The sequence below is a fragment of the Pteropus vampyrus genome, unplaced genomic scaffold, assembly GCF_000151845.1.
Source record: "Pteropus vampyrus isolate Shadow unplaced genomic scaffold, Pvam_2.0 Scaffold817, whole genome shotgun sequence".
NCBI classification, from domain to species: Eukaryota; Metazoa; Chordata; class Mammalia; order Chiroptera; family Pteropodidae; genus Pteropus; species Pteropus vampyrus.
In genome coordinates this window covers 397,833-419,688 of record NW_011889598.1, presented here as the reverse complement: position 1 = coordinate 419,688, position 21,856 = coordinate 397,833, and the positions used below count along the sequence as shown (strand labels likewise).

General features: G+C 53.6%; 2 protein-coding genes across 39 annotated transcripts; one reads left to right on the top strand and one right to left on the bottom strand.

Moving 5' to 3' along the window:
- The first annotated feature begins 1,344 nt into the window (after window positions 1-1,344).
- ZNF692 (zinc finger protein 692) lies at window positions 1,345-8,619 on the top strand. 17 transcript variants are annotated; one of them, XM_011385866.2, is made up of 12 exons: window positions 1,389-1,507; window positions 2,083-2,268; window positions 2,526-2,557; window positions 2,804-3,067; window positions 3,454-3,592; window positions 3,688-3,813; window positions 4,059-4,232; window positions 4,320-4,397; window positions 4,500-4,578; window positions 5,620-5,734; window positions 8,016-8,115; window positions 8,208-8,619. In XM_011385866.2, the coding sequence occupies exons 2-12, from the start codon at window positions 2,093-2,095 to the stop codon at window positions 8,500-8,502; spliced, it is 1,578 nt and encodes a 525-aa protein (XP_011384168.1). In that variant the 5' UTR covers window positions 1,389-1,507; window positions 2,083-2,092; the 3' UTR covers window positions 8,503-8,619. The 17 variants fall into 17 exon arrangements, 12 of the variants coding, with proteins under 12 accessions (XP_023382077.1, XP_011384168.1, XP_011384163.1 ...); XM_011385861.2 differs by having other exon boundaries at window positions 1,469-1,590; XM_023526309.1 differs by lacking the exon at window positions 2,083-2,268 and having other exon boundaries at window positions 1,345-1,507.
- Window positions 8,620-9,075: 456 nt separating this feature from the next.
- Window positions 9,076-21,856, bottom strand: ZNF672 (zinc finger protein 672). Of its 22 annotated transcripts, XM_023526312.1 has the most exons (6): window positions 21,714-21,856; window positions 17,487-21,393; window positions 16,019-16,145; window positions 15,600-15,702; window positions 13,355-13,474; window positions 9,076-12,782 (listed from the first exon to the last, which is right to left on the bottom strand). In XM_023526312.1, the coding sequence occupies exon 6, from the start codon at window positions 11,297-11,299 to the stop codon at window positions 9,917-9,919; it is 1,383 nt and encodes a 460-aa protein (XP_023382080.1). In that variant the 5' UTR covers window positions 11,300-12,782; window positions 13,355-13,474; window positions 15,600-15,702; window positions 16,019-16,145; window positions 17,487-21,393; window positions 21,714-21,856; the 3' UTR covers window positions 9,076-9,916. The 22 variants fall into 22 exon arrangements, with proteins under 22 accessions (XP_023382080.1, XP_023382081.1, XP_023382083.1 ...); XM_023526313.1 differs by lacking the exon at window positions 15,600-15,702; XM_023526315.1 differs by lacking the exon at window positions 15,600-15,702 and having other exon boundaries at window positions 13,414-13,474.

The window sequence follows — 21,856 nt, the reverse complement described above, 5'->3', positions numbered from 1 at the left end:
TTATCCACGGACAGTCAAGTGGACAATTAGAAATGAGTGTGGAGCTGAAGGCTAGGTTGGAAATATAAATCTAGGAGTCATTAGTTATACTTAGAGCCATGGGGCCAATTCAGTCACCCAGAAGAGGGGACTTGGTTAGGGCACCAAGGGGCACTTAGTGTATGTTTGGGTGGGATAGCAGAAGAGAGTCCAACAAAAAAAAGGAGGAGCCAGTGTAATGTAGGGAGGAGGCAAGAGAATTAAAATGTTAATCAAGCCATAATCAGAGACTGCAATATGCTGATCAGCCCTGCAGCCAGGCCAGGAGGACACCTGCAGAACAAAGGAAGATTTCTGCTGAATCACTAACAGCCCAGTCCCCACACACAGGAGGGAACAGGAACCAAGAGTCATTCCCTATTGCTAAAACCATGGGGAATCTAAGGATTAAAGGCTCAGAATGCCAACAGGCCTTTCACTCTACAAATTCATAACCTTTCAGATTACATACCCTTCCCCTTTCTCACTGTATGTCCATATCAAAGGAAATGAAAACTACAGAATGATATATAAACTGAATTCCCTGAACACTCAGGGTCTCTCTCAGTGCCTTTACTCTGTCTCTTGCACTGTCCCTCATGGAGTATTACTCTTTTTCTAATAAACGTTCCTTTTGACTCTAACTTTGGAGTGTGTGTTGAATTCTTTCTCCTCTCTCCACCAAAGGACCCTCTTCTTCTCTCAGTGCAGGGCTTGGTCTTCCCACCAACTTGGGAAAATTTGCCCTGTCCTGCATCAAGTGGGGAGGAAGAAACCCAGGAAAGTGTGAAGTCACAGTGTAGGGCTGGTGTTGTGGAGGTCAGCTGTTGCTCTAAGGGTGGAGAGGCAGAGAGCTGACCACATCTGGAAACCACTATTGGCCTTGAGAAGCATCATTCCAGTGGTTTGGTGGTGAGGAAAGCTGCATCAGTCTATCAACAAGAGAATGGAACGTGAAGAAGGGTCCATGGCAAATATAGGCAACTTTTCTGAGGCCCCTTGATGCGAACAGCTATAGCCTCAGGGGCCTTGGAGTACAGAGAAGGCTCTAGTTCTCTTTTCCGGCAGCTGATTCTGCAGCATGTGTTTGCTTGTTGGTGGCCATTGGGGAGGAGGTGTTCAAGGTGAAGAACGAAGTCGGAAGAGCTACAAAGGGGACGTCCCTAGGCAGGTTGGAGGAGTGGGCAGACGCACAGGAGGGGCTCCCGGCTCCATTCTCCAAGCTTTTGGGCACCAAGCGCGGGCTGAGCCACAGAAACGACCAGGCCCTAAACCCTACCATCTCCTAACTCCTGCCCTAGCGGCCACGGTCGCCCACTTGGGCTGGACCAGGGCTCCCGGCAGGCGCTGCGCGGGGCAGCAGTGCGCAGGCGCGCACCTCGGGCTTCGCCTCTCCCTGCCCGGGTCCTGGCCCAGTTCCGGGCGGGAGCCACCTACGCGTAGGGGGACGGGTTGCTCTTAAAAGAGAAACGGCGGCGGCGCGAGCGAGGTGGGCCCCGGTAGTCCTGTCGCTGTCCTGGCCCGCGCCAGGCGGCAGCGCAGGCGCAGTGGGGTGAGGGCGGTGGGGCGCAGGTAAGGCCGGGTGGGGCGGGCGCTCCGGAGCTTGGGGGCGCCCTTGCAGCGGGAGGGTCCGCGCTCTAAGCGCATCCAGGCAGGGAGGCCTCAGGTGGGCGGGGTGCCCTGAAGACCCCCGCCCAGCCCTGCCCACGGCGACCTGGCGGTTCAGAGCGTCCGCGGCGCGCACAACGCGTCCTTAGCTGGAGTTGTTCCATCCCCGCTGCCGACCCCCGGGAAGTTCCCTTGGAAGTCTCAAGCCCTGACCCTCCGCTTCTGCTTCTACTTGATGGGCCGGTCCGGCCGCCGCTCTGACTGTAGCCCTGTGTCCAACCTCCCACCCACAGCGCTGGTTCACGCGGCCTGTACCAGCGGCAGGGGTGGCATGGGCGCGGTGGCAGCGAATGCTATGGCAACGGTTTGGTGCTGCCCCCATTCCACCGTGAGACGGCGGAGGCCGGCGGGCGGGTGGCGGGTTAGGCCGGCCCACGCGCGTCCTCCGTCCTGCAGGCCCCGGGCCATGGCTGCCTCTCCGGCTGACGCGTCCCGCAGGAGGCGGGAGAACCGGCGGCAGCTGGACGCGCGCCGCAGCAAGTGTCGCATCCGCCTGGGCGGCCACATGGAGCAGTGGTGCCTCCTCAAGGAACGGCTGGGCTTCTCCCTGCACTCGCAGCTGGCGAAGTTCCTGTTGGACCGGTTAGGGCCGGGCAGGGATCTGGGAGAGGGCACCCGGCGCAGCACCTAGGACCTCCCTTGCCCCCCACCAAGTGCTGGCCCAATGCTTCTTCCTGTTGGCCCATTTCTCACTTCGGCAGTATGACCTATGCCCCTCTCCTCGGGGTCTCCAACGATAGGGGACACTTAGGGCTCGCCCCTTAGTTGTGTGAGTGCCCAGAGCTGAGGGCACTTGTCTGACTGGGTTCCGGCCTGACCTGCCTCTTGTCCCCTGGCAGGTACACGTCTTCAGGCTGTGTGCTGTGTGCAGGTAGGTAGGGAATAGCTGGGGATAGGGGCTGAGGAAGGAGGGGCAACAGGGAGTGGTGTGCCGGGATTGGATCTGAGGGAACCCTGAGTGATTGAGAAGAGATGGGGAGCCCAAGGCAGTTTGGTGGGGCAGGGAGGAAAAGGGAGCCGTGTCTGGCGGCGGGGGCAGCGCTGTCTGGGGAGAGGTTCTCCAGGGTGAGGGTCAGAGGCATCCTAGCTGCCCTGACTGTCACCTTCACCCCTCCAGGTCCCAAGCCTTTGCCCCCCAAGGGTCTGCAGCATCTTGTTGTCCTGTCTCATGCCCACAGCCGGGAGTGCAGTCTGGTGCCTGGGCTGCGTGGGCCTGGGGGCCGAGATGGGGGGCTTGTGTGGGAGTGCTCCGCAGGCCACACCTTCTCCTGGGGCCCTTCTTCAGGCCCTACACCTCCAGAGGAGGCCAAGATGGCCCCTCTTCCAAGTACCTCTGAGCAAAGCTGGTGCCAGCAGGCCAGGGGTGGGCAGGAGCCTGCAGGTATGTAAGGAAAGGGGGTTGTGGGGAAGAGGGTTCCAGCTCAGAACCGCCATCTCTAAAAGTGTTCTTTTCTCAATGGGAAAACTATGCTGGCAAAGAAATAAATCCTCAAGTATATTTTTAGGTATAAAAAACAAAGTCCTTAATAGGATTATGGTATGTTACCGTTGATGGGGAAAAGTAAGTATGAACGAGTGAAATATCTCTGGGAAGGCAAGTAGGAACCCAGGTGCCTGTGGGGCAAACTGAGCTAGGTAGCTGGAGACAGTATTTGAAAAGGAGCCTTAACAGTGTACCTTCCTGTACTGGTATTTTTTTGAACTATGTGAATCTCTAAAATACCCCTCCCATAGCAGAAGCCTCTGCCCCTTTCCACTCCTTCCTAGAGGCCTCCCAGAATTCATACCACAGACTCCACCTGTCCTCATCCCTCCAGCCCAGAGTTTCTGCCCCTTTGACCCCACCTGTGCTAATAGGTTTGGAATGTGAGCATGAGGCGAGGACTCGGGAGGCCAGGTCGCCCAGGTGAGGTTGGGGTTGGGATGGAGGGACAGGACATATGGGATGGACAGTGAGGGCAAGGGAGCAGGACCTCAGGCTTACCTCCCTTGGACCTGCAGCGGGGTGAGACCCCCACCGGAGTCCTTCCTGCCCCTAAGAGAAGAGGAGGGAGAGGAAGAAGATGGGAATGAAGAGGAAGTGCTCAGCGATGTCAGTCCATGGACCTACAGCTCTTCCCCAGATGGGCAAGTTGTGGGTGAGGGAGGACAAGGAGGGTGCTGGACAGAGCAGCTAAAAGGGTATCTACAAAGGGTTGGTGGTGGGGAGGGCAGAAAGGCCCTGGGCGGAGAAATGAAGTTAGGCTCTAGGGTAGAATAAGGCTGAACACAGGTGTGAGTGGGCCCTGGGCAGGGTTCTGAGGTTGGGATCTGCTATTAGGGGTAAGGTGGGGTGGGGCTGGGTGACAATGCCTTCTTTATTCTGCTTTCAGTAGTGAGCCAGATGTCCCCAGACCACCCCCTTCCCCTGTCACCCACACACTTAAGGAGGGAGAGACACCCCCAGCCCCTGCAGCTGTCCCCACATCTCTGCCTGTGGAAGGTGGGGCACAGCTGGTGATCAATGGGATCCCTCCAGCGTCCCAGCAAACTGAGGCCTTGGCCAGGTAACCTGATGGCCTAGATGGAGGGCAGGGGTTTCGCAGGACATGGCCCTCTGTCGAGGCCTTCTACTCCCTCTCTACTACTCACAGCCCTGGGAGTCAGGCCCCGTCTGCTGTACCTTTGGCCCTGGAGGAGGACAGTGAGCACATTGGCCCCAAGAGAATTAGGTAGGCCTTGGGGAGGGACTGGGGGCGGGGCTGAGAGGAGGGAGGCAGGATGGCAGAGGAGAACCAGGGGGTCCTCCTCCGACTGCCTGTTCTGCCCCACAGGAGAGCCGCCAGACGGGAGCTGCTGCCCTGCGACTTCCCCGGCTGTGGCAGGATCTTCTCCAACCGCCAGTACTTGAATGTGAGGGTGCTCACAGCCCAGACTCTGGGCCCCTGGCAGCGGAGAGGCTGCAGGAGCCAGGAAGAGGAGGGCAGGAGGGGGCATAGAACTTACCTGCGAGTATAATAATCACTAAGCAGGTGACATAGATGCCCCTCCCCACCCGTGGTATATGGGGACCTGACCGGAGTCCTTGGTCTCTCTGGGTAATAGTGATAGCTCTCAGCACTTTCCTGGGGGGATGCGCTGATCCTGTCCTGCTTTGCAGATGGGGAAGCCGAGGTACGTGAGGTTGCCACTGCCCAGGGCTCCTGGGCTCTAGCCTCACTGCAGGACGGGTTGGAGGCACAGAGCGGGCAAAGCCCAGGCCCACACTCAGCCAGGGCCCTCACAGGGCAGGTCTGGAGGCCGAGGAGGGCCCGCACTGGGCTGGTGAGGCAGATGGGGTTGGGGGGAAGTAGAGGGGCCTTAGGTGTCAGGGAGCTCTAAGCTGGGGAGGAGCACCCTTTGCAGGCCAGTCCCAAGTACCTGAGCCTATTCAAGATGAGGTGAAGCAGCCCACAGTGGTTTGTGCAGGGGAATCCTGTACGATTCAATGAGGCAAGATAAGAAAAATGGAGGTCCCAGTAGTGCCTGGGGACTTGAGGCTCTGGCCTGAGTGCCTGCGTTCCCCATGCAGATATAGCAGAAAGACACATGACACAGCCCTTGAGCTGGTGCTAGAACACAGGCCTTCGGGTGATGCTGTGCTTGGACAGTCAGGCCCACCACATGTTCCTGTCCCTGTCACTCAGCACACCCATGCTTAGGGAACCGCAAGTGTCACCAGAACTGCACTTTGTTCAAGGGACTGGACGTTGCAAGGGGAGGTTGTGGCAAGGAGGTGAGATCATGGAAGTCGAGGGCAGAGTTTGGGGTCAGGATGGAATGGGATCGGGATGCTTGTGTGTAGGTGATGTGAGTTGGTGGTGACAGGGAGAAATGATGGGGTTGGGATGGGGCAGAGGAGCCTGTCGACCGGGTCGCTCCAGCAGTCTCCCTGACACCACCCACTTTCCCTAGCACCATAAAAAGTACCAGCACATCCACCAAAAGTCCTTCTCCTGCCCAGAGCCAGCCTGTGGAAAGTCCTTCAACTTTAAGAAACACCTGAAGGAACATGTGAAGCTGCACAGTGGTCAGTGGGAGGAAGTGCCTCCTCACCTACCCCCGTGGATCCCTTGACCTACCCTGTGGGTCCCTTCACCTCCCCCCATGGTCCCTTTGCCTGTGGGTCCTTTCACCTCTCTCCATGGGGCCCATCACCCATCTGCAGGTCCCCTCACATCCTCTGTGGTGACTATCATGCATACACTCATTCTGTGTCCCGTGTGTTGAGCATCTACCTGCTTAAGACTTGTAGGTGCCGAGACACTGCAGTGAACAAAGCAGGCAGGCTTCAACTCGTAAGATGTCCACTCTAGGGATATAGAGCTCCAAAGAGATGTGACAGCAGGGCAGGGAGGAGGTGCTCGGTGGGAAGGGAAGGTGCTCTGAGCAGAGACCACAGTGAAGGGGATGGAGACTTGCCCACTTCTGCAGGCAACGTGTAGGAGGGAAGACTGGACAGGCAGTTGCCCCCATGAGGATGCTTGGCTCTGGCTGTCTGAGATGGGTCCCCTCTCAGGCCCTTGAGCAGTGGAAGGACACAGCTTTTAGCAGGAGTGCTGTGGTTGTCCTGGGGAGAGCAGGGTGCTGCAGGAATATGTATTGTGCAGTGATGGAGGCCTGGCACTCTGGTGTGAAGTTGCTAGAGGCTGACTTGAGTATGACGGTGGAGCCAAAAGGGTTACTGTGGGAAGGACAGATTGGCCACAGGTGGGATGGGCAGAGAGGACTTGGTGACCTGGAGGAGTCCGGCCTGAGCACCTGGGCAGAAGGTGATGTGACTTCCAGAAATGAGGGAGAAGCAGGCTTCAGGAAATGGACCTTTTGTTTGAGGCATGCTAATTAGGCATCCCAGAAGATGTGGACCTGGAGATGCTGGGCAAAAAGATGTGTTTTTCACAAGCACATGGCTGGTATTTGAGCTGTGAGTGACACGTCTGCACGTGGAGGGTGTAAGCCCAGGTGGAGAAGAAGTGTGAGCGGTAGGTGGGGAGGTCAGCTGCCAGGGCAGTGGGGCAGGTGAAGAGACTGGTGTTTGAGGGGCAAGGTGGGCAGAGTGCTGGGGGTGGGGGTTAGTGTTGCTGTGTCTGTGACGCAGGGCTGAGTAAGAGAGTGAGGACAGGTCACCAGATGTGGTGGGAGGCCATCCTTGACCAGGCAGTATGACACGGGATATGACAGCCAGGATGCAGTGGGCCCAAGGCAGAAGGAACTAAGGAAGTGGAGACTGCGAGTATGGACAACGCTTTGGAATTTGGCTATGAAAACAAGGAGAGAACTGGGGTCTTAGCTGGAGAGCTGTGAGCCTGGGGCACAGAGATAGGACTCATCCCCCAGAGAGAAAGGGCCTGCTGACACCCGGGTGAGGAGGGGTGCAAAGGGCACCAGGGGACAGGGAGTAGCGACAGGCATGTTTTGTTTGGTGCACTGGGACAGGGAGTAGCGACAGGCATGTTTTGGTTGGTGCACTGGGTAGGGGAGGGTGTGGGTACTCACTGCTGAAATGGAGCTGGTGGAGAGGACGTGGCGTGGACATGGCCTGGACTCTAGAGTGTGAAAGTGAGCTTACTGGGGAAGTGCAGGGGCCTAGGGGGCCCTTGAGGCCTGTGATGGGGATTCAAGGGGAAGCTGGGGCTTCTGCCCCCGGCACACCGCAGGTCCAAGGCAGGCCAAGGGCTGCGTTTATCCTGAGTTGGTTTTAAGCCAGTGGGTATATCTGAGGGGACAGGGACAGATGAATTAGTGTTGAGTAGAGAAGGCTACATACACTCTGAGAAGTTAATGGAGCTGAGCACTGGGCATGGAGGGGCAGAGGGATGAGGGAAAATGGCGCTGGACTGGTAGCCTGGAGTCAGGGGACTGTCATAGTGGGACAAAATAGATGACTAGCCAGTTTCCTGGATGAAACTGGGACACTTGAAATTGTGATTTGGGGCTGGTGTGGTGGGAGTGGTGGTTGAGAAGGGTGGAGAACCAGGTCATTGAAGGTCGAGGAACAGAGATGGATGCTGACCATGTAGGAAACAAACCGACAGGACATGCATGTATGTGTGTGTGTGTGTGGTGGTGGTGGGTGTCTAATGGCCGATGTACAGAGCGGCAGTGGCACAGGTCTGAAGGACACTGAGAAGCTTGGAGATGGGCAGGGAGGGTAGGTTCAGGGAAGAGGGGAGGGCTTGCTGCTGACAGCCACAGGGCACTGTTGGGGGCGGGGAGGATGGAGTAGTCAGGCTGTGGGGACAGTACTCCCCTGGGCAGCTGGTGGTATGCGGGCCCGGAACCAGAGCTGGAGTGTTCTCCCCGCCTTGCAGACACCCGGGACTACATCTGTGAGTTCTGCGCACGGTCCTTCCGCACCAGCAGCAACCTGGTCATCCACCGTCGCATCCACACGGGAGAGAAGCCCCTGCAGTGAGTGTGAGAGGCTGTTGGGGGAAGGGGCTGGCAGGATACCTGGGTGGCTGGACAAAGCCCCTTCCCTCCCTCCACCGTCCCTGGCTCAGGTGCGAGATCTGCGGGTTCACCTGCCGTCAGAAGGCCTCCCTGAATTGGCACCGGCGCAAGCACGCAGAGACGGTGGCCACCCTGCGCTTCCCCTGTGAGGTCTGTGGCAAGCGCTTTGAGAAGCCAGACAGCGTCACGGCTCACTGTAGCAAAAGCCACCCAGCCCTGTTCCTGGCCCCACCAGGGTCCCCTGGCCCACTGGAGCCCCATCACAGCACTTCTGCCCCCGCACCCCTGGGGCATGGTGATGGGTGCAGGCCCTCCAGGGTCCTCAGCAATGACCCCAGGGACTGAGAAGGAGCAGGGCCAGAGCCTGGTCCCTGGAAACTTGGGTGACAGACTGCAGGTTGGGGACGGAACTGGACTCCTGGGGGCTGAAGGACAAAATAAACCCAGAGTTTTACATGGACACACTTGGGCGTAGTGAGTGTTTCTGCATCTGAAGTGCAGGACCTGATTTCTCTGCTAGGTATGCAATATAGTTTGGGGCCCTGACCCCCATACCTCAAGGACCCAGCTTGCTTTCCCAGTTGGGCACCTGCAGCCCTCTCCTGTGGAGTGTCACATCCACTGTGACAGTAGGGAGAGTGCCGGGTCATTCTGGAGGGATGAACTGGAGCAGGACTACAGGTATGTGACTCTGGGCCATGTTTGTCCTCTCCAGTAACCAAGAGAAGCAAACAAACTGTACAGGCCTCAAGGAGTCTTGCCTCCAGTACAAAATGAAGGGAGACCGTCCTGCAGCATCACCAGGCTGCCTCGGGAGGGGCAAGACCTTGGGGCATCCAGGGGCCAGGCTCCTGGATCATTCCTGAAGTCTGCAAACACCAGCCTCAGGTTGTACAGAAGAGGCTCTTGGCACCTGGAGCCCACACACACACTTTTATTTCACTGGCGATAAGAAAAAACTGGCAATTCCAGGGAATTTTCCACCCTGTCCTGTTGCTCCAGTCTGGACTTGGAGGTAACATTCTGATGCTCCACTTGGCAGTGCTCAGCTTTGTAGACCCAGGTGGTCTTGGCTCAGGTCCTAGGACTAATGTCCCCCAACAGGCCGAGAACACTGTCTTGAGAGGCACCTTGACCAGACACCATCAGGCCTGGCCCCTGGGACAGGTGAGTGGCCACGCTGAGGGCTCTCAGCCACTTTTACGTGGGTGGGTCATTTGTTGGAGGCAGCAGGCTAGGTGCTTCATATAGATGTCCTCCAGTGAAGCAAGCCCCCCACCAAATCTGCCTGCAAATTTCCCATCTCAGAAGCCAAGGGAGCAGAGACTAACAACCACATGGAACCAAGAGGCGGGAAAGGCAGGTAGGATGTGTTGGTGGCCATGACCCATGATTATTACCTGAAGAGGCAGGACATCAAAGTATCAGGAAGGAGAGAGATAGTGGGGACTCAGGATGAAAAAAAGAGAGGGACAGAAGAGACAACCCATGTGGGAAGACAGGAAGGAAGCACCTGAGAGCACCCCAAACGCAGGCTCTCTCCGGGTTTGGGGCTTGTCCTGACTCAGGAACCTACCCCAAGGAAAGGACTGACAACAGGAAAAGGGCTGACAAGGGAAGCAGATGTAGGAACACAGGAGGTCAGGTGAAAGCCTACCACCTGAGGTGGGAAAGGGCGAGAGCCATAGGTCTTTCCAGATGCCCATGTGCGACTTGGGCCCCGCTGTCCCAGGCTTGCCTAGCACACTCCAGGGAAGCCTCAGCAAGGCTCCCTCAACTGGGACACAAGAAGTCCCCGATTGTCCTGTCCTGTTTGCCCAACAAAGATGAGGGCAGCGGCTGTGGTGGCCTGGGTGGCAGCGGCGGCCGCGCGAGCACGCGTGTGGGCCCGCTGGTGCTGCGACAGCGAGCGGCTATGGCTGAAGCACTTGCCACACTCAGCACATTGTGCCGGCCGCTCGCCCTGGTGTGTCTTGCGGTGCAGTGCCAGCTTGGAGCCCACGCTGAAGGCCTTGCCACACTCGGGGCACTTGTGGGGCTTGTGGCCGGCGTGATTGCGCCGGTGCACGTTGAGGTTGGACACGCATGTAAAGCGCTTGCCGCACAACTCGCAGCGGTAGGGCTTCTCGCCTGTGTGCGTGCGCCGGTGCTTGGTGAGGTCCGAGCGGTCACTGAAGCGGCGGCCACATTCGGGACACGGGAAGGGCCTCTCGCCCGTGTGGATGCGCTCGTGCACCACCAGGTCAGAGCGCTGCCCAAAGCCCTTGCCACAGGTGACGCAGGTGTGCGGCCGCGCCCCCTGGTGGCTGCGCCGATGGCGCAGCAGTGTAGAACTCTCACTGAAGCGGCGCCCGCAGTCACCGCACACGTAGGGCCTCTCGCCCGTGTGCGTACGCTGGTGGCGCACCAGCGTGGCACTCTCCAAGAAGCCTTTGCCACACTCGGGGCACTTGAAGGGCTTCTCGCCGGAGTGTGTCTGCAGGTGTCGCGTTAGCGTGGAGCTCTTGCTAAAACTCTTGCCGCATACACAGCACGGGTGCCTGTCTGGAGCCCGTGCCTTCCAGGGACTGGCCTGGCCTGGGCTTTGCCCCGCGTGCATGCGCGCATGGCTCCGCAGCCCTGCGCTGCTGCGGAAGGCCTGCGGGCACTGTGTGCAGCGGTGCAGTAGGGCAGCTGGTGTGGCCGGGGTGCCCCTCTGGTGCGCCCGCTGTAGGTGGAAACGCAGCGCGCTCTGGCGGAAGATACGAGCGCACAGCGGGCAGCGGCAGGGCCGCTCCGGTGGGTGCGAGTGGCGCCGGTGCAGCAGCAGAGCTGGGTAGTGTGGGAGGCGGCGGCCGCAGACACGGCAAAGGCAGGAGCGGCGGCGCCATCGGTGCATGCCTTGGTGCAGATCGAGGCGGCCGCTATGGCGGAAGCTCTGGCCACACTCGCTGCAGATGTAGAGCGTTTGGCCTGCATGAGCGCGTCGGTGCGCGCGCAGCTCAACGGTTCCGGTGCAGCGCTCTCCGCAGTCCAGGCAGAAGCGGCGATCGCCGCCATGAGCGTGCTCGTGTCTTAGCAGTACCGAACTGTACCGGAAGCTCTTGCCGCATTCACTGCACGCGTAAGGCCTGCCCGCCGCCGCTTCTGATGCAGCGTGCATGCTGAGAGCGGCCGGAGGGCGGGAAGTGTAGCACTCACGCTTCGGGATGCACCTCCTGGAGCTGCGCGGTTATTTTCAGTTTTCTTACAGCCTGGAAAGGCGGTTTGCTGATTTCAGGGTTCTTTCTCTCCTGGGCAGGTGCTGTGGCTGGTCAGCCCTGCACCGTGAGCCCTGCAGAGACAAGGTCACTGTGAACTCCACCGACAAGTGCAATGGCTACAGCTTGGTCAACCCAGGGGTGAACGCTGAATTCCAATTCCATTCTCCAAGGGGAGGAAAAGCCACAGGAGTCTTTGTGCCACCAGGAAGGGCAGTAGGGACTCAGAGGAGAACTTTCCTGCAGCACATTGCGGTTTTGGGGAGTGCCTTGCCTGTTCTCTGGCCTTAGATCAGGGGTCTTGGCCTGGAGATGCACTTGAAAACGACCAGGGCAATGAGAAGGCTCCTGGGCTTGGACCACACTAGCGCCTGCCTCTGAAGCCCAGGTTTCCTGAGGCCTGGACTGGAAGCATAAACACATTGAGCAGTGGCGGCCTGAGCTAAGGCTCAGGAGGGGCTGTGGCCTTGGGCAAGGGAATACCTTCCCTTCTAAGAGACCCCAAAGCACTGCTCCTTGGCTGTGGAAATGCCTGCTAAATCATCACTGCACACCAGTGTGCAGCCCCCATGTTCCCCTGGCCTAGCCCAGGGAAAGCAACTGATGACCCAGGAAAGGGGTGGAAAGGGAGCATGGAAAATTCACAAACAGTATTATTAAAAGTTGATGGCATTATCCAAGAAGTGCTTTTCACATTTTCAGAGAAGGCCAAGGAGAAGGAAGGGGCATCCTTTCTAATTCTCAGGGGTTCCAAGTTGCTTGCAGGCATTCTGCAGCCTTTCTTTACTGCCCCAGCTCCAGGGATCTGAGAACCTAGAGTAGCAGAGAAGTCCCTTTACAGGGACAGAATCTATTCTGCTGTCCTTTATCTCCAGTGGTGTCCCTGAATACTTCTTACAAGTTGGTCCAGGCAGCTGCCCGGGAGCAGGGTTGGCCTTTGTGCACAGAGCCTCCTATGCCTGTGAACCAGAGCACAAACAGGCTGCACTCAGCACTGACTGCTTCCCAGCTGGATCTGTCCTCAGCTCAGTTCAGTGGGACACTGGAGGTTAGGTAAAGTCACTATCAGTTACAGGCTGTGTCACCCAACATATCAGGGAGAGGAAGCAAACAAAATGGTCAGCAGTCATTTTCTTATTAGCAGATGGAAATATATATACCCAGAGCTCTGGTTGAAACACCACAGACAGGGTCTTCATCTTTTGGACACAAATGGGGTCAACTGACAAAAACCTAGGAAGCCACAAACCTGCAGGATGGACTCTGGGGCTTCTGCTCCCCTGCACCCTGGGCAGGAGTGGCCGATGCTGGAATTTCTCTTGCTGCCTCTGGAGCAGGACGTGTTATGCCTTGTAGGAATGAAGTAAGAGAGATAGGTGGACTGAACTGAGCAGAGAGGAGAGAAGCAGGGAGAGAAAAAGGGGAAATGTTTCATGGAGGAGGGTATTTTTTTAATGGACATTTTCAAATATAAAAAACTAAAAAAACAGTATTACCAATTATTCATTTGCTAATCTGCTTCATCTATGACACTCCTCCTACCCCCAAAGACCTTTTTTGGGGGTCTGGAGTATTTTAAATCTCAGACATCTTTTTCAAAGAGGATGGGCAAACTTTACAGGGAGTCCCTCACTTCTTCCAGAGGGAAACTTCAGCCTAGACATTGGGCTGCTAATTCTAGCTGGTCGTCAATTCAAAGGAATCTACAATCATGTAAATAAAACCTTCTGTGAATACTCTGTGCTTGATCCCAAATGCCAAAGAGAGCAATGCTCATGTCCTGGTGACTGTTCTGCCTCAGCTGGGGGTCTCCAGGAACCGTGGCACCTCCCAGGCCAAGTTTCTGGGAATCCGCCCTGTGCCAGGTCACCACCTCCCAGGGCACATGCCCAAGGTAGGTAAGACAGCCATGTAAACACAAACAGCATATACATAAAGCTACCACTTCCTCCCATTACCAGTATGAGTAAGACACCCTGGTCTTGGGACAGGTCTGGTGCTTGAGTGCAGGCTGTACCTTCAGGTGTGTCCCTTCTGCCCCTCACCCCATGCTGGAGCTTGTCCCAGAAGAAGGAAATCTGAAAGAAAAAGTAAAATATTACTGTGCCAAAAAAAAAAAGATTTCTGACCACCACTTTCCTGACAGAGTTTTGAAGTTGTTGTACCACCACACTTCTTTAACTTTGGAAAAAAATAAGGACAAGGTGAGCTTGGAAAGAGGGAATAGGATAACTATGTATGAATTGGTGACAAGTTCTAATTGTTCGATAAAGTATTTTAATATTTTTCAAGCATTTAATACTTAGAAATATTTATAAACACTATATATATATATAACTAATAAAAAATTACTAAGGAGTAAGATAAACTTGGAGAAAGGTAATATTCACAGTAGGTTAAAGATAAATTCTGAGTTTCATATATCACTTCATTTTTGTTTCTTAATAGATATGCAGGTATCTCATACTATATCTAATTGATGTAGGAAATAGTCAGGATTCAGCACCTTTACCAACAATCTCTTCTGAGGCAGTTCAGTTTTTCTGAGTCAGTATGAGGCTTTTTTCCTGGTTATCTGTTTTGCCAGGGACCAGCCTTTCTGGGACGGGATGGAGAGAAAAGTGATCACCTTGTAGTTTCTCCATCCTGAAGCAAGACTTGGGGGAAATGGGTCTGGGCTGCAGGAGCGCGGTTGAGGGCTGTCTCAGCTGTACAGCCCATAATGGCAGCCACGAGCTACATGTAACTACTGAGCACTGGAAAGGTCCAAATTGAGATGTGCTGCAAGGGTCAAGTACACTACTGATTTTGAAGATTTAATATGGGAAAAAAATGCAAAATATCTCATTAACATTTAATATTGAATAAACGTTGAAATATTTGGGATATATTGGGTTAAATGAAATATTGCAATTCATTTCACCTGTTTTTTAGGAAAAGCAAAGATTACAAATGTGGCTCACATTTTATTTCTATTGGATGGTGCTTACCCACATGGCCTTTCCAAGTCCTGGGACAATGTACAAAGGGAGGATAGCCCAGTCCACAGCCCCCAAGGCTTGGCCTGGGAGGGGCTCACTGACCACACTGACCCTCAGGGCCTCAGAAGCCAGAGCAGAGGCCACTGTCCCACCTCCCAGTACTCAGGGCCCTGGTGCCCTTCCAAGGGGTTCCCCTACACTTCTGGAAAGTAGGCATGTGCACTGCCGACCAGGAGACCAGCTGTGACTCATATAGTACCTCTTACTGCTGCTCTCCCAGCTGTTACCAGCATCAACATATAATGACTCTGACAAGGAGAAAATTCTGACAGGTTCTAAATTACAGAGGCTGGGGAATGAGAGAACAACAGAACTGCAAGTCTACTAACAGATGCTGACCAGCTAACCAAAATCGATCACATTCCTGTTTGCCTGCTGGAACTTTGAATTAATTCCAGGGGGCTATTTCCACAGATTTTCTTAGCCAGGCCCTGTCTAACCCCAGGAGCCCCCTCGTTTACATGAGGGCTTCCAGACTGCTGCCCCAGCTTGCCCACAGCAGTGGACATTTCTTTATGTGGACCCTGCTAGCCCAGAGCTGGCCCCGCTCCACCTTCCCCCACCCTCTGCCCATGGCTCATGAAAATTCTTTCAGAATGTCTCCTTCCTACTACTTGATGCATAAAAACTTGCAAAACTCTGGGACGTCGGACAAGCTGTCTTTTCTACCTAGCCACGCTGCTGGGGGGATAGATTCCAGGCTCCAAATTGGTCTTTTATCTGGCATTTTTGGCTCAATGAAACCTTGACTGACAAAAAGACTTCGGTTGTGGAAGTTAAACATTTTTGATACAACTCTCATGTGTTTGTGTATATGTCCCCATTTTACCCTTCCAACAGTCCTTTGAGATGGGTACTACTGGTTACCCCCTTGTGACCCTAGGTTCCTCCTGCAGCAGCTTCCCCAGAGTCACCCAGCATGAGCATGGCAGGTGGGTGACTCTGCCTGGGACAGGAAGGGGACAGCAGGCCTGGTGGCCTATCTTTAGCTCTCCCAACAGCTGCAACCATTCTGGGCCTCAGCTAGCAGGCAGCAGCTTGGTGGAGAGCCCCAGGCGGCCCCAGGGACCACCACATGTGGACTGGGCTGAGCATTGATTCCTTGTGGCCCTGGGGGAAAGGATACTGAGGGTGTGAACAGAAGTGGGTCAGGGTGCGGTACCTCAATAGGAGAGATGATTCTTCTGCTGGTCTCTCTCCGTCTCCTTAATCCCCACCACTGCCCCATCCCTGAAGACATTGTTGTGTCCAGGACTGAGACATACCTGGAGGATGATGAAATCTATATGCATATAAAAGTAAATTATCCCTTTCTCACTCTTGGGTAGGGAAGGAATCTAGAGAGTAGAAAAGTCTACCTGGCCCTCTGAAGTTTGCTTTGGGGCCCTTTCTCTTGCAGTTCCTTCCACCTAGAAAGGCCACACCCCACCCCCATTCAGGGCTCTGGTCCAATAACCCCTCCTTAGAGAAACCCCGCTGAGCACCTTCACACCACCATCCCTGTACTTGGCTTTAGTCTGAAGAATCAGTGAAAACAACAGGAAACAGTGATTCCTATCCACTCTGCAAAAGTGTCAGCACCTTTTCTAGGTGAGGGTGCAGTGTGAAGTCCAGAGCTGGCTTCCTTCTTCCACTAACAGAATTAAGGTCCAGGGCTTCACAAGAAGGTTCCCTTCCAGCTTCAAATAAGGTCTGATGTTTTAAGGAGCTGGTGGAAATAAGAATGACAGCTCCCTCGCACCCATGTGCCCAAGCCTGATTCTGATCTAAATACATTCTTTGGGAAGTTTTCCCTTCACCAAGATTCTCCTATGAAATCTGGCAAGTGTGGAGGAAGTATGCATGCTGGCTGGGAGAGAACATTCAAAGTAGGATAGCTTATTTTCTGCGTTCCTTTGACACTTGGGCTAAACTGCATTCCAGAGGGGCCAAAGCACCCAGCACACCCTCCCTGGGCCTGGCAAGAAGCTCGGCACACCTAAGGCACTCAGTGCTTTCTAAAACCGCGGTATTAACCTGCAATACAGTCTCAAACATTGTTCCTGCAGTCGCCCTCTCCTCCACAGCCCCATCCCCTGTGTACACTGCAAAACTCTCCTTTGGTTTACTGGGTCGCAACTGCAGCCTATGTAGGGGAACTAGAAAGGCAAGCGTCCCGATTCTGATTCTTTTATGACCAGCTGTGCGACCTTGGACAGCCTGCCTGTTAAAACTCAGTAAAGGAAGCTACCATGTTTCATATGAAAATAGGGAGGTCGAAATATGTGCAAGTCTGAGAATACGGTTGCCGAGGTTTTAGGATTTACTCTCTTCAGGAAACTACTCAGAGAAGGGACCCGGAATAAGGCCTCTGACTTCCACTCCTACCTCCTCAGCATCCTGAACATTCTGCAAGATCTTTGAAGTCCTTCCCCTGATCACGCTCCACTCCAGGAGCTTCGAGAGTAGGTGACTCATTTTCAGACTTGGCGTCTGGTACTCAACGGGAGCCCAGCACAACTATTCGCGGAATGAGGAAGGCCGCACCCTAGTAGGTAGCCTTCCCTGACCCTCCCGCAGCGCAGCCAATTCCAGGCGTCGTAGCTAAGTTAAGTCACAATTTGCTGGGCAGATTTTCCTTTGGTGGCACATTTCCCACCCTCCGGCCTGCTCCCAGCCCTCGGCGCCAGCCCACAGGAAAGGCAAGACCCAGTATCAAGAACGTTGTGGGCAGTAGGGGCGTTTAACGTCGCGGAGCCCAGTGGCTGCTGCTGCCCTTTTAATGCGGTTCGGCTTAGTGATGCCTGCGTCGAGGGGCTCTCAGCCCTGAAGGTCACAGGAGGACCGGCGAGAACGCGCGGAGGGTCAGGCCTGGGAGAAGCAGGCCGCGCGGCGGCGGCGGGCGTACGCCGTCCAATGGCTGATCCCGTCACCCTTCCGCGTCACTCGTTGCCGGGGCGGTGCTCAAGATGGTGGCAGAAGCTAGACGCCCCGAGTGGACAAGCCGGGCGACAGTTGCGGACCGCTGCCCTGCGCCAACCCTTCCCTCCCGGCCCCTTGGTCCCCTCACCGGTTGCCAACTGGCTCTTCAGACACCGCGCGGCTCCTACTCAGCCGGCTCGCCGACCCCTGCCTCCTGGACTGCGGGACTGGGGCCGGGAAGGGAAAGAAGGGGCTGGCCGAGGGCGCGGACGCCGAGTCGGGGGAGCAGGGAGGTGCCTGCGGGTTGGGGGTCAAGCTTCAGCCTCGCTGTCCGGGGTTGGTCACTGGTAGGCCTCACAAGGGTAGCGTCACTGGTTGCTGGGAGGACTAGGAGGCGTGAACGCTTCAGACCGTGCAGCCCCGCAGGCTCCGCAGAAATCACAACGAGGGGCGGGCTCACAGGGCGTAAGGAGGATCTGGCCTTATTTCCTTTTCGTATCAAGGCCCCGCCTTCCTCCCCGGCTTAACCAATTCCTGCTCCTTCTCTGTCCGCCTCTGCACCCATGCGCACTGCTGCAGCACCACTATCTGAGTCTGGGATGCACCACCTGGTGTACCGTGACGCGCGCGCCCACGGGACTACCGACGGGTGGCCCTGCAGGTGCTTCCACCCACCCGAAGCGTCCTGATAGTGACTTTTTACAGTGAGGCCAGACTGGATACTTGTTATCTCACGTAATCCTAGCCACAGCTCTGCCAAGGTGGCTTCTACAAGTTAATGACTAAATACCATGCTTTCATTCTTAAAGCGTTCGTTTCAGTCCCACATACAATGAAAACGGTAGCTTCTGGTGCTTCGCCAATGATTCCAAAGATGTCAACTGACACTGTCTGCCAACAGGGAAAGAAACCAGTACAGAAAAGTGAAATCTTAACAATCTGGAGTCATGTGAACAGGAAAGAATGCATAAAGTTAGTGAAATCCTGAATTGTAGATTTTACTTTTTTTAAGCAATGAGGATTTTTATTAATTTCGAATTGAAAACATATTGTAAAACCAGATCAAAATGGACTCTAGGAAATGAAAGGGAAAAACAAACTTACAAATTGCATCTATAACACAGTAATTTTAACGACGTGACACAGGAATTAAGGGTGTTCTACATTAATTTAAACAGAAAATAGAAAATGATTGGAGGTTGTGCTTTTTGGGGGGAGGGAGGTGCTTCTTACAATGTACTGCCAACTTCAAGGTCCCGGACGCTGATTCTGAGGCTGCTACTTATTTTTACACTTAGGCAGGTATATGAATTGTGAAGAGCTGTAGTAAACTAGATATAGGTAAACTAGATACACTCGGTATAGCACAAAAAGCGTATCTGTTGAGAAGATATTTAAATTAGCTTTCTTTAAAATACAAACTTTTTCCTAGTCTTTAATGATGTCCTAGTCCTTAATAAAATTTCTTAGTCCTTAGTGATAACTTAAAATTGTTAGATAAAAATTATGTTCAAAATCCAAATCTAGGAATCACAGGTTCACAAGACATAGAAAATGAGCTTAAAACTATGAAGCAGAACCTTCAGGGAAAATCAGTTTCAAAGGAAAATACAAGGTAAGTATAAAATCAGTTTTTATGATTGAAACACCTTTAAGGCTAAGCACAGTAGTATAAACAATGCTAGCATCACATGCAAACTTGTAGCATCCTTAGAAAATATTTTGATTTGGGTTATTTTCACAGATTGGGGCATTTAAAACTTAAGTAGATACATTTAAACTTAACATAATGAATTAAAAGACTTTAAATAATCTTACTTTTCCTTATAAAGCTTAATTGAGGCAGTATATTATTGTGCCTTAGGGCCTGGATTGAGTTTGAAAACTGGTACCATTACTCAGCAGTATGACCTTGGGCCAATTATTAACTTCTACTCCTCCATTAGAAGTGGAGTTATAATATACCTCAGTTGTGCTGAGAATCGAATGAATGGACATAAACCACTCAGAACAGTGCTTGGTACAGGTAAACACTGCATTGTGTTAGCTGTTTTTATCATTAAATGAGATGAGCAACTTGGAAAAATATTTTACTTCTGAAAAACCCAGATTTAACAAGGGTAGAAGTAATTCAGGGACTTTAATAGTGGAGGTGACACAAATGATAATGGAGACTGAAAGACATCTGTTTTGTATTGAAGACATGGAAGTTCAAAATGTGCCAGGAAGAGATTACAGGAAAGGCATACTCCGGAACTGTGCTGTCCAATAATGGAATCATCAGCCACATGTGGCTATTTATATTAGAATTAACGAAATTAAAATGCAGTTCCTTAATAACAGTAGCTCCATTTTACTCAGTGGCTCACAAGGCCAGTGGTGACCATCTGCAGGACTAATATAGAACATCTCTATCACTGCAGAAAGGTCCACTGCAGAGTGCTGCTCTAGAAAATTGTTAATTTGTCACCTCCATCCACATTGGCCTCAATGAAAGGAGCCAGTGCGCAGCCCCCAACCTCCTCCTACCTGCTGAGGCTTGCGTTACAATCTGTACAGGAGGCTGTACTTGATGTAGTTGGGTGAGGACCAATCCTGGGAGAGGCCAGTGGACACATAAGGCATGACTGTGGCAGGCTGGACATTACATGTGTGCAGGACATTTCCCACTAAATGCAGCAAAGCTCTGTGACAACTAAAAGCTCTTGATTGTGAAGCACTGGAGGAAAAGGGAAAGGAGCTGTGGGAACAGGTCCAAGGGTGACAACACTGACGTGGTGCCGAATAGGGACAGCGGGGAGGATTCAGGCCAGAGTAGACAGAAGGTGGGTAATATGGTCATTACAGTGAAACTCCCATTTCACAAAATCAAAGTGACTGCTGGAGACTAAACAAATAGTTTGATTTCTATATGTAACTAAAGTAGGGAGGAAGCAAGGGAATTAAAATGTTAATTAAGCCACATTCTGAGACTGCAGTGTGCTGATCAGCTCTGCAGCCAGGCCAGGAGGACACCTGCAGAACAAAGGAAGATTTCTGCTGGATAACTAACTACCCATTCTCCACACCTGTGAAGGGGAAGCAGGAACCAAGAATCATTTCCTATGGTTAAAACCTTGGGGAACCTAAGGATTAAAGGCTGGGAACCGCCAGCAGGCCCTTTACTCTACATATTTTTACCTTTTTAAACTACATACTCTTCCCCTTCCTATGGGTTATGTCCATGTCAAAGGAACTGGGTTAAGTCTTTTTAAACAATAACTCACAATAACTAAAGAATTATATAGAAACGGAATTCCCTAAACACTCAGGGTCCCTCTCACTCTCTGCCTCTGAGAGGAGACCACACTCTGTCGAGTATTACCCTTTTTCTAACAAACTTTCCTTTTGACTCTAACTTTGGCATGTGTGAATTCTTTCTTCACTCTCCGCCAAAAGACCCTCTTCTTCTCTTCTACAGAGCATGGTCTCCCTGTCACTTGGGAAAATATGCCCTGTCCTGCATCATAACTTTTACTGTTTCTGCATGTCAACTTGACAATAAGGACCATGACAGAAGGCTGAGGCATTACTGTCCACCAGACCGGTCCACTTAAGACACTCAGCGTCCTGCCCACTTGCTGCAGTAATAAATGTCACTGCTGGAATTTTCAACATAAAACTCCTAATTTTGTGGAAAAAACTCTGGAATTACTCTTACAGGCGTGTTCGGCTCTATTTCTTACACCTTTTTTGCTGTGGTGAGTTAGTGGGAGGGAACGAGAGAAGAGGCCCAAAGGGAAGGCAGTTCAGCCCATTTGCGCTGCACATGTCAGGGCAAACCCTGAGCCCGCTCCGAGATCCGGCTTTCTGCAGAAACACAGCGCCCATCCTGGCGATGCAGGCAGTTGCTCCCAGGTTGCTCCGCTCACATCCTCACACTGGTGAGTACCAAACCCCGCCTCCCCGCAGGGTCCTGACCGCTGAGGCGCCGAGTTCGCGTTGACAAAATTCCTGGTGAGACGTTCCAAAGGACAGGTCCTGGCTCTGGGTGCGGCCATGCGCTGGCCAGAGGCCTGGAAGACAGAGATTTACCGTCAGATTTACTGTCGGTTACACACCGTCACTAAAGGGTACCACGGAGTTCACAGCAGTGGGGTCAGTCACATCTGGAAACCACCGCCGTCTGAACGGCGGCGTCCCCTGGTACCCGGACTCAAGCTGCCCGACCGCCTAGGTCGCCATCCCACCACCGCGCCGTCGCTGCGGCGGATTTCCTAGGCGAGGCCAGAAGTGGGTGTCGTGAAGCAGGAGCCGCAAAACCATGAAGCAAGATGGCAGCGCTCTCTCTAGAGGCGGTGTCCAGTCTTCGTTCTGTATCTAGCATTTTACTCACCAGGCACTCTTGACTTCCATATCCCGCCCTAGTTTTTCTCAGCGCAGCTCGCTCATGTTTCCGTCTCATCCAGCTGTGGCGGGGGAAAGACTGGAGGTGACGCCAGACGCACCCGAGCGCGTGGGGTATCACTTTGTACCGAA